General features: G+C 44.9%; 2 protein-coding genes across 2 annotated transcripts; both read right to left on the bottom strand.

The window, feature by feature from the left end:
• Window positions 1-3,084: 3,084 nt before the first annotated feature.
• On the bottom strand, window positions 3,085-4,608 carry LOC112954247 (mas-related G-protein coupled receptor member B4-like). Its single transcript, XM_026047387.1, is given in 3 exon segments — window positions 3,085-3,263; window positions 3,266-4,036; window positions 4,599-4,608. Coding segments are annotated over 3 exon segments (960 nt in total).
• Window positions 4,609-5,769: 1,161 nt separating this feature from the next.
• LOC112954245 (mas-related G-protein coupled receptor member H-like) lies at window positions 5,770-6,388 on the bottom strand. The gene is made up of 2 exons (XM_026047386.1): window positions 6,272-6,388; window positions 5,770-5,922 (listed from the first exon to the last, which is right to left on the bottom strand). The coding sequence occupies exons 1-2, from the start codon at window positions 6,386-6,388 to the stop codon at window positions 5,770-5,772; spliced, it is 270 nt and encodes an 89-aa protein (XP_025903171.1).
• Between the last annotated feature and the right edge of the window lie 8,090 nt (window positions 6,389-14,478).

The raw sequence follows: 14,478 nt of genomic DNA, 5'->3' as shown, positions 1-14,478 counted from the left end.
CGTTCCTGCTGGAGCGAGTTGTGAGGAGAAGAGACCCCTGAGCACCAAAACAGACCCCATGAGCATCTGCGGCAGGACAGGAATCCAACAAGAGGTGCCCAAATAGAGACCAAAATGGGAGTAGAAGATCTGCCTTCCTAAGCAGAGGCCACAAAGGAAGAGTTAAGTTTTTGTATACACTTCTGTCTCATCCTGTGGTTCTTCTTATTTATGAAGTTCACCATTTGAACTTTATGTCCTAATGATCTTGTCTGCTGAGCCTCAGACTCTTATGAGGGATGAGCAGGGAAACGCACATCTCCCTTGATGGTTGTGGTCTTAATTCAGGAACGTGGCTTATCTATCAGGCCAGTTCTTCAAACCTTGTTGAAAACGACTGTTCCTCCAGGCCTGGAGATGCTTTCCCACAATGAAAATACAATGAAGACATCATTCATGCCAGGAAAAAAGTTCCTCGTCCTCCTCTTCCCCTTTTTTCTATGGCTATGAATAAATATCTGTGTCTGATAATGCATTTTTGTTAACCCTATGCAAAAGGGGTTTAGGAGATGTAGATTAATACTGGAGTAGAGAGCAAACCGAGAGTAATCAGAGGGAAAAAGGAAAAAAAAACTTGTAGCTCTGTGCCACAGGTGTCTTGCTAATGGGAAACAGAAAAAAAAAATAAGAAATGAGAACCAAAGAGTAATGGGAAAGATTTGTGTGCTGCTAAATGGGTTTAGTTTATAAGGCAGAAGAGCTGCTTCAAAGTTAAGAGTGGCTTTTTAAGGGGTGGGCTTTTTCAGCATCGTTGTTGTGGATAAAGCCTTTAACTCATGACTTTTACTTGGGAAACTCAAAACAGAGCCCACATGTTTCCAGATGTTATCAGTCACATATGGAAACTATACATTATATCCTGCACATTTCCACGTTTTTGCTGGGAGCTTTAGGATTCTGGACAACCGCTCTGAATATCGGAGGCAGTGCAGGGAACTTGGTCCAGCCAAATTCTACAACCACTTGGCCTGGGATCCAGGATTGGAGAAACGAAAGAAGACAAGCCAATGCAGTTTGTATCCTTCACCAGTCAGGAAACCAATTCCCAGTAGCTACTGTCTTTCTTCACTCTTTTTCTCCAACATCTACCATTTCCCCTCCGTATTTTGCCTGTTTTTCCCTATGCGCTCTTGAAAATTGTCTTCTGTCTAATGCTCCTTTTCTAKAAATATCTTTAATTTCTTCACGTGTTAGTCTTTCCTTCTGTCAGTTGTTGTTACAGAGACTGCCACTTGTATTTGAAATGGGTGTCTTTACACGGTTAATCCATTTGGGAGTTCCAGGAACCAACCATTTTGTAAGTAACTATTGCCAAGCTCATGGGGTGTTTGAGATCCAGGAAAGGAATTCAAAATATAAAGCATTTCTAGATGATCTGACRGGAGGGATGCTCCCATCCTCAGCAGGCTTTCAAAGTACGAAGATCTCCAGACCTAAGTTCTTGGTCTGCCTCCTGAAGCATGCGGAGGGACGGATGCATACTCTCATGACTGATTTTCACAGCAGTCATCTCCTACCCAAGGTCTCRTGAACATGGAGGAGAGAGTGGAGAAGATGAGGAAGAAATGGAGAAATATGAATGAACAGGCTAAATCCTGGAGATATCTCTTTGTCAAGCCACCATAAAAAGAGAAATTTTAGTAAGGAGAACATGGAAGAAGTGGGACAAGATTCATTTCCAGTGCTTTGAGCAATCTAAAATTAGGTGTTTTATGTATGCCAGTCACTTGGGTGCTCTTTAAATGCAGTGRAGAGAGATGAGAGACTGGGGTGATTCATCGAATTTCCACACAGATATTTAGTTAGAATGAAGGAGTTGCATTCTGGAATCCTTGCTCTCTTTCCATTGATGCAGAGGTAGATGAGACATCCCACAGAGATTTGGAGAGCTGTTTTTGGACAGCTACAGTAGGTTCCCATCCTACATGAATCTAGGCACCTGCCTCACTCTCCACCTCATGCCAGATACTCTGTACAGCCRAGTGATACTTCCCTAATGAGCATTCTGTCCTGATTTTTACAAAGATGCAGAAAGGAGAGAAAGAATTACTGCTACAAGTAGCACACTCCTTTGTGTCTTTTCYGCTTTGTGGTAACTGCTTTGCCTTCACAGTCGCCCAGGCCACCTACACCAGCTTCACCGCCTCCTTTCTCTGAAAACCAGGCTTTTCTTTGGCTTCTTTGACTGCTTAGCACATGGCCTGGAAACCTGCCTCACCCATTTAGTTATAGTGAGCATCAAGATGGACAAAATTTATAATACCTTGCATATTTTTATTGACAACTTTCAGAGTTATCACATCCTGACAATAGCCTGTGGCTAGGGATGGCAAGGAGAATAGGTGCCCCTATGGGAGCTGATGGAGAAACGTGTCAATGGYAGGGATGAATTTAGAGAAATGTGGATACCTAGACCCGTAATGGAGGTAAGGTAAATCCTGGACCATGATTAGGTCTCTGATCTAAGCTGACTATTCAGACAACCTCTATAGCTGGAAGTGAGAGATTGGTGCCTGTGGTGGGTAGTTCATACTGTCCTAAATGGGACTCCAAAGCAGCAAAGACAAATCAGTCACGGAAGATGTTCATCTTCATCAGTGCTAAATGGTTGATTTTCATGTTAGTCTGTATGGTGACATGCTGCTCTGGGTTGGGCTGAGGGAAAAAGCCAAAGGGCTGATAAGCTTCCGTCACTAGAGGTTGGAAAGGCCACAGTGTCACGTTTCTGGGGTCGCTGGTTAATCATTTCAACCTGACTTCAGTCTGCCCAGCTGACAGATTCTCTGCCTCTGTCACTCCTTACCAGCTGCATTTCCCCAGCTTTCCCTTGTGTTCGTAGTGCAAACTCGTGGGAAGTCACACCAAGACACAAACTCAGCTCAAAAGCAATATTAGTTCACAGACAAATCAGAGCCATAGAATTACAGCATCATAGAAAAGACCTTCGTGATCATCGAGTCCAGCTACAAACCCATCACCACCCTGCCTGCTAAATCCTGTCCTTAAGTGACTCATCTATAAATCATATCCCTAAATGCCACATCTTCAAGTGTTTCTCGAACACTTCCAGGGGCAAGTATCTTCTCCAAGGGTGATGTTGTCAATATTTAAAGTTGTCTCCACCGTGTTGTCTCTAGGAGTTTCACTGCTCTTTGGGGGCCCTGCTACATCTTCAAAAGCTCTCTGGAAAGCATCTCTAGCAGAGGCTGAGAACTTCATCTCTATACCAGGAATTAAATAACAAGGTTGCTGCTGCTGTTCATACAGGCAAGAGAAAGGGAAGTGTCAAAGCCAAAACCAGAAAAATCAAACAGCCTCAGTAAGATCCAGTAACCAAAGTCAGCAGTGGGGAAGGGGAAGAAGGAGACGAGGAGCAGAATGGTAGTATGGACTTTACCTGGAGAATATCACTGTGAACAACAACAGTCTTGGGCAAATAGGATTCGACTAGAAAGAATCAAGAGGAACGCAGATAAGGTGTAGCTCAGAATGAAGGCTATGAGCATGGTAGTGGAAGAATGCGGTGTTACAATGAGCAGGAAGGAGAGGACCCAAACCAGGGCATGCGCMAAGTGTGCCAAATGCTGGGGGCAGTGCCAGTGCCCGTGGGCTGGGAGGAGAACAGAAAAAGGCATCACAATATTGATGGGTGTCAAGACATAGACCCTGACGGTGAAAGCAAAGAGGATCATGACGTTCAATAGAGTTATTACAGCAGAGGAGTCCAGTCTGCCACAAAAGCAATCTGGGCCATGAAATATCACAAGGGCATCAGCCTTGAGGAGGAGGAGAGCCAAGCTGGTGACAGCCAGGTTGAGGATGTAGACAGTGAAGGACCTGCGAAYGTGGGAGCTGAGGAGCCAGAGGACAGTCCCATTCCCTACCAACCCAAAGAGAAAGACAAGCAGCGCAACGGGGACTTCATTCAAATAAAGGAATTCATGGTCAGCCCCGTTAGAGTCATCGTCTTTGTGTGGGATGCCYCTCGTGCCAAGCCCTGTTACGCATCCGTCCCACTGTATTGGCTCCAGCGGTCAGGGCCAGTGCTTCCCCCGGCAGGGAACACACGCCGTGCTCATTTCAAAACCTGCATTGCACCATCTTTCCCCCTCACACAGCTGGAGGAACAAGAAAATACAGCAGGATATTAATGACTGTGCTGTTCACTGCACTAGGCTTCTTGGATTGTTGCAACCATGCCCCCCAAATTCACAGAAAAACTAAATGGAGGAGCAGAAAAAGCAGAAGGGACAGCAGGCTTGGAGAAGACATGACCTGAGGGAGATCAGTATGACACATTTGGTGCAAGAATACACATGGAGATGAAAATACAGCTAGGGAGATGCCTCCTGTCTRGCTTTCAACAGGAAAGATCTGGAGAAGAGGAATAACAACATGGGACTTTCCTTAGAGTTGACAAAATAACTCGGTGAGACATCCTTYCATTCTTTTCAGTATTCTCCTCCCACCTTTTCCCACAACCTTTATAGATCCARGTTTCCTGGAACTTGTTATTCCTCTATCCTATTTGCTTCAGAATTGCTTCTCTTCATGCTGACCAGCCACCATCCCTATGACAGGGTCTTCGCATGATGATTTTTGGAATTACCCCTTGTTAAATGGACACGGTAAACAAGATTGACTCTGTTCATGCAGCATCAAGCAGAGGATCTCTCTCAGGTCCTTTCACAAGTAGCTTTTCTGAGCACAAACCAAGCAGATTGTCAGCAATTCTTGCAAACAGAGAGCTGTTTTGTAGCCTATGAGAGTATCAGGGCTTCATTATAATATCTAATCTTGATCTTGCACAGGAAGTAACTAAGTAAAGAGAGTCTCAGAAGCTAGACCTATGGGAAAAGCAGATAGCCTCCATGTCATGTTCCTCTTTCCATGTTAAATCAATCCCAAACCCCGGATTTTCCTATCTTCCTAATGGATGTTTTTTTCTCTCCTGTATTCCCAGGAATCATGTCTTTAAGACCTGGAACTACAAGCCTGTTRTCCCTGTAAAACTGATATTTCTGATTTTTGACACTTAGGTACTCCCCATCACAGTGATACCTTATCTTCAAGTACRTAGTTCCCCACAATGTGTGGGCATTCATTTGTTCCCTAGGGTTCTTCGCAGGTATAAATAAGAGCACTTTCCAACAGCATCCTGCATGTCCATCCTGTGTCTGCACTGGCACAGTGCTGATCACAGGAAGTTCTTGTCTCTCTTTGCTCCCCAATTCAAAACTCCCTTGGAAAGCAAAAATTTGATTGCTGACTAATGCTATGAGCAACATCAGGCAGACCAGGCTGGATTTCCTCTGTAAGACTGATGCAGCACAGCAGAGGGAGCTGAAAATGTCATTTCTGTCCCWCCCCATCATCTTCTGTGGTCCAGGGACTTTTGACATTTATGGTGATTTATGCTAATGCCTCTGCTATCACCCCAAGGTCCCAGAATACACTAGAGGCAGGAACAGTTGGAACTACTCTTCTCAGAGGAGGAAACATGGCACAGACCTGGCCACGGGATTTAACCCTGGAGAACAGGAGAACAAATGGCAGATAACTTTCCAACCCGCATAATTCCTGCAGTACAAACCGGTGGGTTTCTGCCGCTGTAATTTTGAGAACAAGAAAGGGCACTCCAGGGGTCAGTGAGGGTAGGAATTACAACCAACCTTCAACTACATAGAAGTCAATTTTATTAATTGCCTCTGCAGCAGTCTCCCCCACTGCTTAGGGATCTATCTTTTCTTCAAAGACCCTTTCAAGAGCGACTTTGACGGATCCCCTGAACCTGGACTTTCCATAGCACCCAACTAGTACGTGAATAACTGGATTGACGCTGCTGTTGATGGATGCCAGCAACAAGCAGCTCTCCAAGACAAACTTAACATAGACAAAAGAGGAAGATCTGGGCACTGAGTGGGATGGCGAAGAGAAGGAAGAAGAAGACAGCAAGGAAGACAACTGTGTTGGCGAAGAGAAGAAAGAAGAGAGCAAGGAAGAAAAGTGTGTACATCCTGTCCGAGTGATGTTGCCGTGAGCCATCAAGCTTAAGCTTGATGAGAAGGATCACATTGGAAAGAACCATAAAGGGAGTAAAAAGGCAAGAACTGAGAAAGCAGAARATTGTGAGAACCATCCAGCAGTGCTCGCAGCGAGCCACATCACACACAAAGGACACAAGTACGGACAGCACACAGGCAAGGGTCCAGAGCAGGCAACACATGACTACGGATAAAAGTCCGAGGTGGTGACATTGGTACGAAAAGGGCCAGAGTACACACAGACACCTCTCCAGACTGATAGCTGTGAGGAGGTACAGGCTGGTGCTGTGTGTGAGTAGAACCATGGACTGAAACAGCAGTAGCACACGCAAAAGCTTTGGCTGAAGACGCCTGAACAGGGGGGCATGATATATTATGAGGAAAACAGAAGTACGGATGAGAAAAAGGGAATCTGCAATGGCGAGATTCAAGAAGTAGGGAGTGGAAGGGTTCCTCTTGATGCAGAAACCAAGGAGCCAGAGAATGGATCCGTTCCCAAACAGCCCACACAGGCAGATAAGCAATGTGATGCTATCAATGAAAATTTCAGGGATGTGGTCTGCAAAGCTTCCAGTCCTGTTGTGTCCATCCTCACAGACYAGGTTTATCTCCACTGAAGATGGGGATGTAGACAAATCAAGCCCAGTGTTGCCGGARTGATTGTCCATCTTCTTGTCGTCTTGTGCTCACCTAGAAAAAGGGAGGGAATGGAGGGGAAATTAGTGACAGAGACTCCCTACTGTGCCCCTCTGGTTATTCAGCCTTTCCTCAGCTTCATGAGCTACAACATCTGAAACCCAAAGAAAATATGTATGAGGTGCCAAAGAACATAAATATGAAGAAAGCAGAGAAACCATGACTAGGGACAGTGCAAAAAAAAATAGGGATAGAAGGAAATAGAGGGAAATGCTTGAGTCTAAGAACAACTAAGACAAAGAGCTAAAGGAGATTACAGAATGAAAAACCAAAAGGCGTGTAGGAACTATTTGCCCCTTAAGGGCTGAAACGGGCTGAGGAGATATTTGAAAAGAAGTTAAAGGAAAAGGGAAAAGCTGAATGTTTTTACAATAGGAAAGAACACAAGGCCTGGCTTCCTTCCCACCATGTACATGGGACATCCAAGCAGGGGCAGATTCCTTGCTCAGTCTTGGTAGTCCAGAGCTGCAAACTCCAGATGTGTCCGTCAGTCAGGCATATGAAGTTTTAAAAGGTTGCCTTGCCAAAACCCTCCCAGATGTCTTCTGGTCACCAGGAATAAGGTAACTCTATGGTAAGGTTCCTATAATAGTCCTTGCGCTCAGTCTGATTCCCTGTCCCTTCCACAATCTGGTCCAGTGGAAGGGATTTCCACTGGACCAGAGACCACAATCCTTATGTTTCTTGTAGAGATGGTTGCCTTTTATGTATCTGGACACGTCAGGGCTTGGTCATCACTTCTGAGAGCAACGGAAGCATCTTGACAAAGAATCACCCTCCCAAGACAGATATTGCAGCTCATTGCTTCAAACAATTCCAGTTTCACGTGTTGCTCGCAGACTGGCCAGGGTATTTGGCATGAAATTTTTATCTTCCTCTTTGCTCGTTCYCTTCTGTGCCCAACCACAATGTCCCTTGGTGTCCTCTGTGCCCGACTGCAGTGTCCCTGACATTTTTTTTGATTCCTGTCTGTGTGCATATCTACTCATCACTACAGTATAAATATATATATACACCTCGATACGCCGTCCCATACATCTCTTCCATGCTTTGAGGTTGCAGAGACACAGCATGAATCATCCAAAGGAATTTGTGACTTTTAAAGCTTGGTTTCTGTGGACGTAAGCCTCTTCTTCTCAGTGGTGCCATCCCTTTGCCTACTTTAGATATCTAATTCAGGACCACAGAGATCTGCCCTGTTTCATGCTTTCTACTCTACAATGTATTTCAAGAAATAGGTCAGATGAAATATAGAAGAAATCGCTGTAGAAAATAGGGTCAGGAGAGGAAAATGCAGCCCAGGAAGAAGGAAAGCGAGAGAACCAGTGGCTAGAGCTTGGAGAAGAGAAAGGAAGAACAGCCACATCCATGGCACGGAACAGGGCTTTTTTCTAAGTAATCTGGCAGATTTTCTAAGGGAATCTGGCAGTTATTCTTGATATTTCTGTATCAGCAATGCCAATGGCACTGGGAGAACATCACACCAAAGTGGCCCAAGCTACAATCTTCCATGAGCATTTTGTGTGCTGGTATGTCCGTGTTTCTTCACAGGCTGAAGGATAGGATGGGATGTAGAGGTGTAGTGAATGCTGATGTGATGTTGTCTGCTCCAAATGCAGCTTTGATGTAACTTTAATAAAACTGGTGGTAAAATGTTCATGACTGTAGTTACCATTGTCACAATTTGACRTGTTACTTGGCCTCATCTAGAATCTGTAAAAAAGAACTTTTGCTTAAACAATAATGAAACTAGAACAATGGASACTTTCAATACTAAATCTGTTTTGTTGGGCTCCAGTTTTCATTCCATCAACGACTCCAAAATTTGCAAGTTGTTGCAGCCACAGACTGGTTTGGACAGTTGTTTTAGCTCTTCCATGGGTCACAAGCTTCGAGCACTGCCAGGGAGAGGGCCACGCCGTGCCACAACGTTGTTCTTAGAGGAAGGATGTGAGAGAGCATTAAAAAAAGGGGGAGATTAAGGAAGGAGTAGAGGAACTCATAAGCAGGACAGTGAGAGCATGGCCAAGTACAACAGTTGGGATTCTGCAGGAATTGGTGTGCAAGGAGACTCTTCTGGGCAGCAGTTTCCTAGAATGAGACACTTTGCCATCCATTCATTCTATAACCATTCATTACTCTAGCCCTATCCACATGCATTTCCCTTTATTGCAATTATTTGGCCATGTTCCTAAATTATTTCTAAATAAGGTTTTAAATTTTCACTCGATGAAGGCTGTTGGATCCATCCCGCTGAACCATCTCACGCGAGGTTGCGTGTGTTATGAATGTTAGGTTGCATAATCCCTGAGCATAATTCCTAACGAGTGGATTCTAGACACCCAAAAATAAGTAGAGTGAGYCACAATTATTATGTGAATTAGCACCCCTCTCTGTACTTCCCCAGATGGTAGCCACTTCTGGATCAAAATCTTTGCTTCTTCATTAAACTGCTACCGAATATACGTTTAATTGGGCTTGCATCTTTATCGGTCGCTATTGAATGCCAATCTTTCTGTTTTTTCTCATTGTTTTTAAGAGCATCACAAGGGAAGGTGTTTGCAAAACATATAGAAGACGGGGGAGTACTTGCTTTTCCCGACTGGCAGGAAAGACACRGCAACAAGGACGTCACTTGTGCTGTAGAATCATCCCTCTCATCCAGCGCCCTTGGAAAATCCCTTGGAAAATCACCCAGTGCCRTGACCCTACTGCTGGCCTGGGCAAGGAGGGACTCAGACACGGCAGAACATCTCTCCTGGTGGCACCAGCCGTGCTGGGGTGAAGTTCAACGTTTCCCGGTGGGCTCTTGTTCCCAAAGGCACCTTTTGGCACCCGTTTATATATCTGAGTTTCTTCCATTTATTGGAAAAAAAGCGGTGCAAGAGGGACAGCATTAAGAAAACCACGTCAAAAGAATTTTCCTCACTCCCCAGTCCTGTGATGCTCTAGAAATGATCTCTATGACAGACCCACCAGTTCTTTTTCCAAACATTTGTGCTTCATCTGGTCATTGTCACGGCTATTTATTTATCTTATTTTGTGTTTTACGGAACAACACGGGCTATTGGCTCGCCARCACTTCTTCTATGAGTCACGCTCTTCTTTCCCAAGACCAGTGCGCAGAAAACAACTTAATCAGCTTATCCCTGCAATATGCCCTGGATTTACTTTCTATCCTGTTTGTTTCTGTATAGCATGGAGATAACATTCCTCCTTTCTTCAGGCATGCCTTTTCCTGTTCACCCTGTTATTTTTTTTTCTCTAACCACACAACTGATAACAAGCCCACAGAGGAAAAAGTACCTGGACTCAGTCTTTTTCCAGCTCCATGTGCAATATCCAGAGCCAGCTGGACGGAATTCCAAACCCCAGCAGCATATGTATGAGCTGAATTTAATTAATAAAAATTCCTCTGATTGAAACTCCCATTGAACTACTGGCAAGAATGTCAGCAAAAACAGACATGCTGCAGTCTTCATCTCATTCAGTTTATTTAAAAGCAGAAACATCTTGTCATGACCTACCTAGAAGTCAAAGAGAACTCATAATTTTTTTTGAATTTATAACAAATTTAGAGACAATTTTAATGGAATTGTAACAAAAGCATGTAATTTATAACAAGAGTAAACCTTTCACCCAAGATTTTTTAAGTAGCCTAAGTAAAAGTTAAGCATCTTATTACTGAGGTTCCAAATGTTTAATTGAATAGCCAAGCTGTCAATGCTTATAATCACTACCATTTCCAAATTTATGGCCATATTTGCCCCAAATGTTCTTTCCATGACAAGTCCTTTGGGCTCATAGCTCCAAATTCCCCCTTTGAGCATTCCCAGCAGCTGCTCCGGTAGTGGCTGAAATGTGCAGGATGTCCCAGGAAGGCATTCCACGGCTCCAGAGAAATGCTCTTGGCTCATCTGGGAATTGTCACCCTATTGTGGGGGGCGAGTCTCAGAGGTTAAAGAAAACAAATTGAATGGGAATATTGCTAGCCCAAAAGCACCAATARTGCAGGGTTCACCCTTCAGTCCCTAAAAACATCAATCTGGAAGGAGCTTTTTTCATTCTAAAGTTAATYCTTCAGTTTTGTGCTAGCTAAAAAAGTCCTCCTGGATGGCTAACAGGTTGTGTTGAAAGCAAGGCAGCTGCATTGCAGCTCTGTCGCCCCATAACTCCAAAGCCTTCTGTTAAATCAGATTTCCATGGGCCAGAGGGAAAGCATAATGCTGTAATTTCTTAACTCACCCTTTAATTCTCCAAGTGAGTGTGCGTCTGCACTGATCTACAGACTGGCGCTTCCCAGCTTCTGCAGTTTGAGGGAACTCTGTGTGATTCTGTGATTCCTGGATGGATTTCAGCTGCTGCTGTTGTCTTTCTGTGTTCCAGACCTGCACAATAGCATCCCTACATCTCTAGCTTCCCAGGCATTTTCCTCGCTGAAACCTGTCCRAATACACTCGTGCTGTTATTTGGGGTTTCTCCAGGGCAGGATTCATGCAGGTGCAGCCAGAGCAAGGCAATGTCAACCCTCTGTCCTGAAAAGCCCCTCGCACTGTACAGCAACTCTGTGCTGTAACTAATCCTATGGATTTCTAATGATTTTGCCTACTTCTCTGAGCACTATTTTGAAAACTTGATCCATAAGTTTTGCAGGGAATATGTTTTTTTTTCCTTTGCTGTAATGCATGCATTGACTTTGCTCCCAATGCTCCTAGCCGTGATGYCTAAACATGAGGCAGTTTTTGCCTTCAGCTTCCACCTCGGAAAGCAAGAGCCACAAACCAAGGAGACCTAAGGAGAAAGAGGTGTGTGAAGACCAACCTGCAAGACCATACAATTCACTCCATACTGTAAGAAACTGTCGATTGTTCTCCACAACAAAATATTTCCTTCTCTTTTTGTTAAGAAAATGCTGAGAGGTGCACCTCTGCCTCCTTGAGGGTCTGCATCTCTCCTTTGGCTGCAGAAGAAATCTGAACTTTTGGRTAGTTATAGAGAGAGCAGGTGGTTAAAGAGAGAGCAGAGAAAACGTCTGGAATTCTAAAATTAGTAAAATAATGGGGAAGCCCATGAGAAATGAGTAAGAGAGGGCAGTAAATAGCAACGTAGCTAAAGGTTAATAGAGCTGGGCTGAGAAGCTATGAGATGAAGCTGCCGCAGCTGCTGGAAGAAGAAACCACAGTGTCCTCTGCCAGTGACCAGAAGCCAGCCTAGGAATTTCAAAACAGGAAATGGGCTCAACAGATGCAGCAAGGGAGAAAATGTTCTTGTGCAAGACGCAAGGACAAATTCATGAAGGTAGCTCACTGTGCATGTCGTCTGGGGAAGACCTGGGCACACCSCGTGCTTTAATGGTCGAAGAAAGCCTGCAGAAGGCAGGCACGGTGCTAACACTGGCTTCTCTGAAAAGCTAGACCTTTAATATAACGACATTTGGTGCATGGCCTCATGGAAAGGGGAAAARAAACCCTAATTTCAGACACTTCCACCCTCACTCCGTGCACTCCCCTGCACCAAAATGCATGGATCACTGGGTGACATGCAGGATAGGGACCATTGTCATCTTGAGACCTCACTATATCTCTTGGGTTTGTCTTAGCTGGTGGTAATGGATTTGGTTTAGGTCTAGCAGGTCACCAAACGCATGTCCAGGAATAGTTGCTGTAATGGAGCTCCCCATCCACATAACTAGGTTCTTGCAATAAGCCTCTGARGACAAATAGCATAGAAGGAGAGAAGAAATCAAGGAAAGAGAGGAAAAGAAGTTGTTCTTCAAGCTCCTCTTATTGCTAGCCGGAGATTCCAGGCAGAGAAGGAAAGGTTAAGGAAATACATCCAAGGAGAAAAAAAACAGCATGGGGCCATCCTGGGATGGATGAATGCTATACCAGATATGCAGAGCCAGGTCGTGTGTAATGACATCTGGGATGCCACTAGTGACCTCCCTTACTTGTCCTTCCAACCTAGCATAAATTCCCAGCAGGTCCTGTGTTTAGGGTGCCAACACTCCCTTTCAATCTCCCCCAAGGATCTCCAASAACGAGAGGTCACTTGCAGAGAACTAAGTGGAGACCTGAAAGTGGGTATTTCTTTCAGGTGAATGCAGAGGGAGCTCAGCTGCAGGTGTTTGAGCTGTTGCTATCCAAGCACATCCCACTGCTGACCGTGGAAGTTGCGTTTTCGTGAAGTTCGTGAAGATGATGAAGGAGGTAGGACGGCGCTATTCCATCAAAAGCCTGAAAACATTCCTGTGTATCCGAGAGGAGAGCCAGGTTATTTAAGGTCTATTTTCTTAAGCTAAAGATACTCATTTGAAGGTAAAGTCAGCTGTCAGCTGGAGAATCCTACCACCAGGGTTAATGAGACATTTCCATACTTTCAAGCACAAATATCTACACCTGTACAAGAGATGAACTCCACAGATATCAGAGTGGTAAGGAGGCTCCTGAATGGCCAAGGATATGCCAAGAGCCAGCCTGCTCTTTGCAGGGAAAGGAAGGGAAGGGAAGAGGGAAGAGGGATACACCTGTACAAGAGATGAACTCCACAGATATCAGAGTGGTAAGGAGGCTCCTGAATGGCCAAGGATATGCCAAGAGCCAGCCTGCTCTTTGCAGGGAAAGGAAGGGAAGGGAAGAGGGAAGAGGAAGGGAATAGGGAAGAGGAAGGGAAGAGGAAGGGAAGAGGAAGGGAAGGGAAGGGAAGGGAAGGGAAGGGAAGGGAAGGGAAGGGAAGGGAAGGGAAGGGAAGGGAAGGGAAGGGAAGGGAACAGAGAGTTGCTGACAATGACATGGAGATGTTCTCTTTCTGGAGGTACATGTCTATGATGGTGGAGCCAAAAGAAGCTAAGTTCTCCCACTGAAGCTTTGAGGGTTCAGAATGATGAGCAGTTCAGACTTATTAAGACCAGGTCTCTCCAAGCCTGAGGGATTAAGCAGGCACCAAAGTCAAGAGGAGATTTAGGGAAGGGTAGGAAAATAAAATGTGAAAAAGATAACTAAATATCCTGGAGGTGTTTCTTGAAYAGAGAGACAGCAGAGGAACGTTTGCTTTATGCACTGACGTAGCAGGGAATGGAGGCTTGTGTTCAGGGTCACCCATGAGTCAAGACAGGAATGGCGGTGGGCAGGAATGGGGCAGGCTCTGAAACCCTTCAAAAATAAGTTATTTCATCTAGGTGAGGTAGATGAGGCACAGGAGCCAAGGGGTCGCCTGTGGGGTGATGCACAGCAGCTCTGCTCTCAGTGGCTTCTCATCTGAGGCAAGGTTGCACGATCACACACCGAAAAAAAGGCTTCGTCAGGCAAATGGAGGTGATCACAGGGCTCCATCCCCCTAATGCAAAAATTCTCATTTTGTTGTACGTTTTTACGTTCGAGTTGCTCTCTGTAATCTTTCTTACAGATATCAAAAACAAAGGAGAAAAAAAAAAAAAAGGATGCTGTTCAACTGAGATTGACCTGTCCTAAGACAGAGACATCTCACAGAATCACAGGAGATGAACAGGAGTCAGGAGTCAGACTGATACCTGTCCTTGGGCAGACTCAACCGTGTAGTTTTACATTTCTAATAGCTGTTATCCCAGTATAAGCTCCTCGCTGCAAGTTCCCTCTCCAATTTCAGCAAGGCTTTTGACGCCATCCCTCACAGAGTCCTCCTGGGCAAGCTCTGGAGATGTGGGATAGATGAGTGGACAGTG

This window comes from Nothoprocta perdicaria, unplaced genomic scaffold, assembly GCF_003342845.1.
Source record: "Nothoprocta perdicaria isolate Ctin4 unplaced genomic scaffold, notPer1 scaffold_499, whole genome shotgun sequence".
NCBI classification, from domain to species: Eukaryota; Metazoa; Chordata; class Aves; order Tinamiformes; family Tinamidae; genus Nothoprocta; species Nothoprocta perdicaria.
The sequence above is the reverse complement of the archived record's forward strand: the minus strand, read 5'-3'. Positions and strand labels throughout refer to the sequence as shown.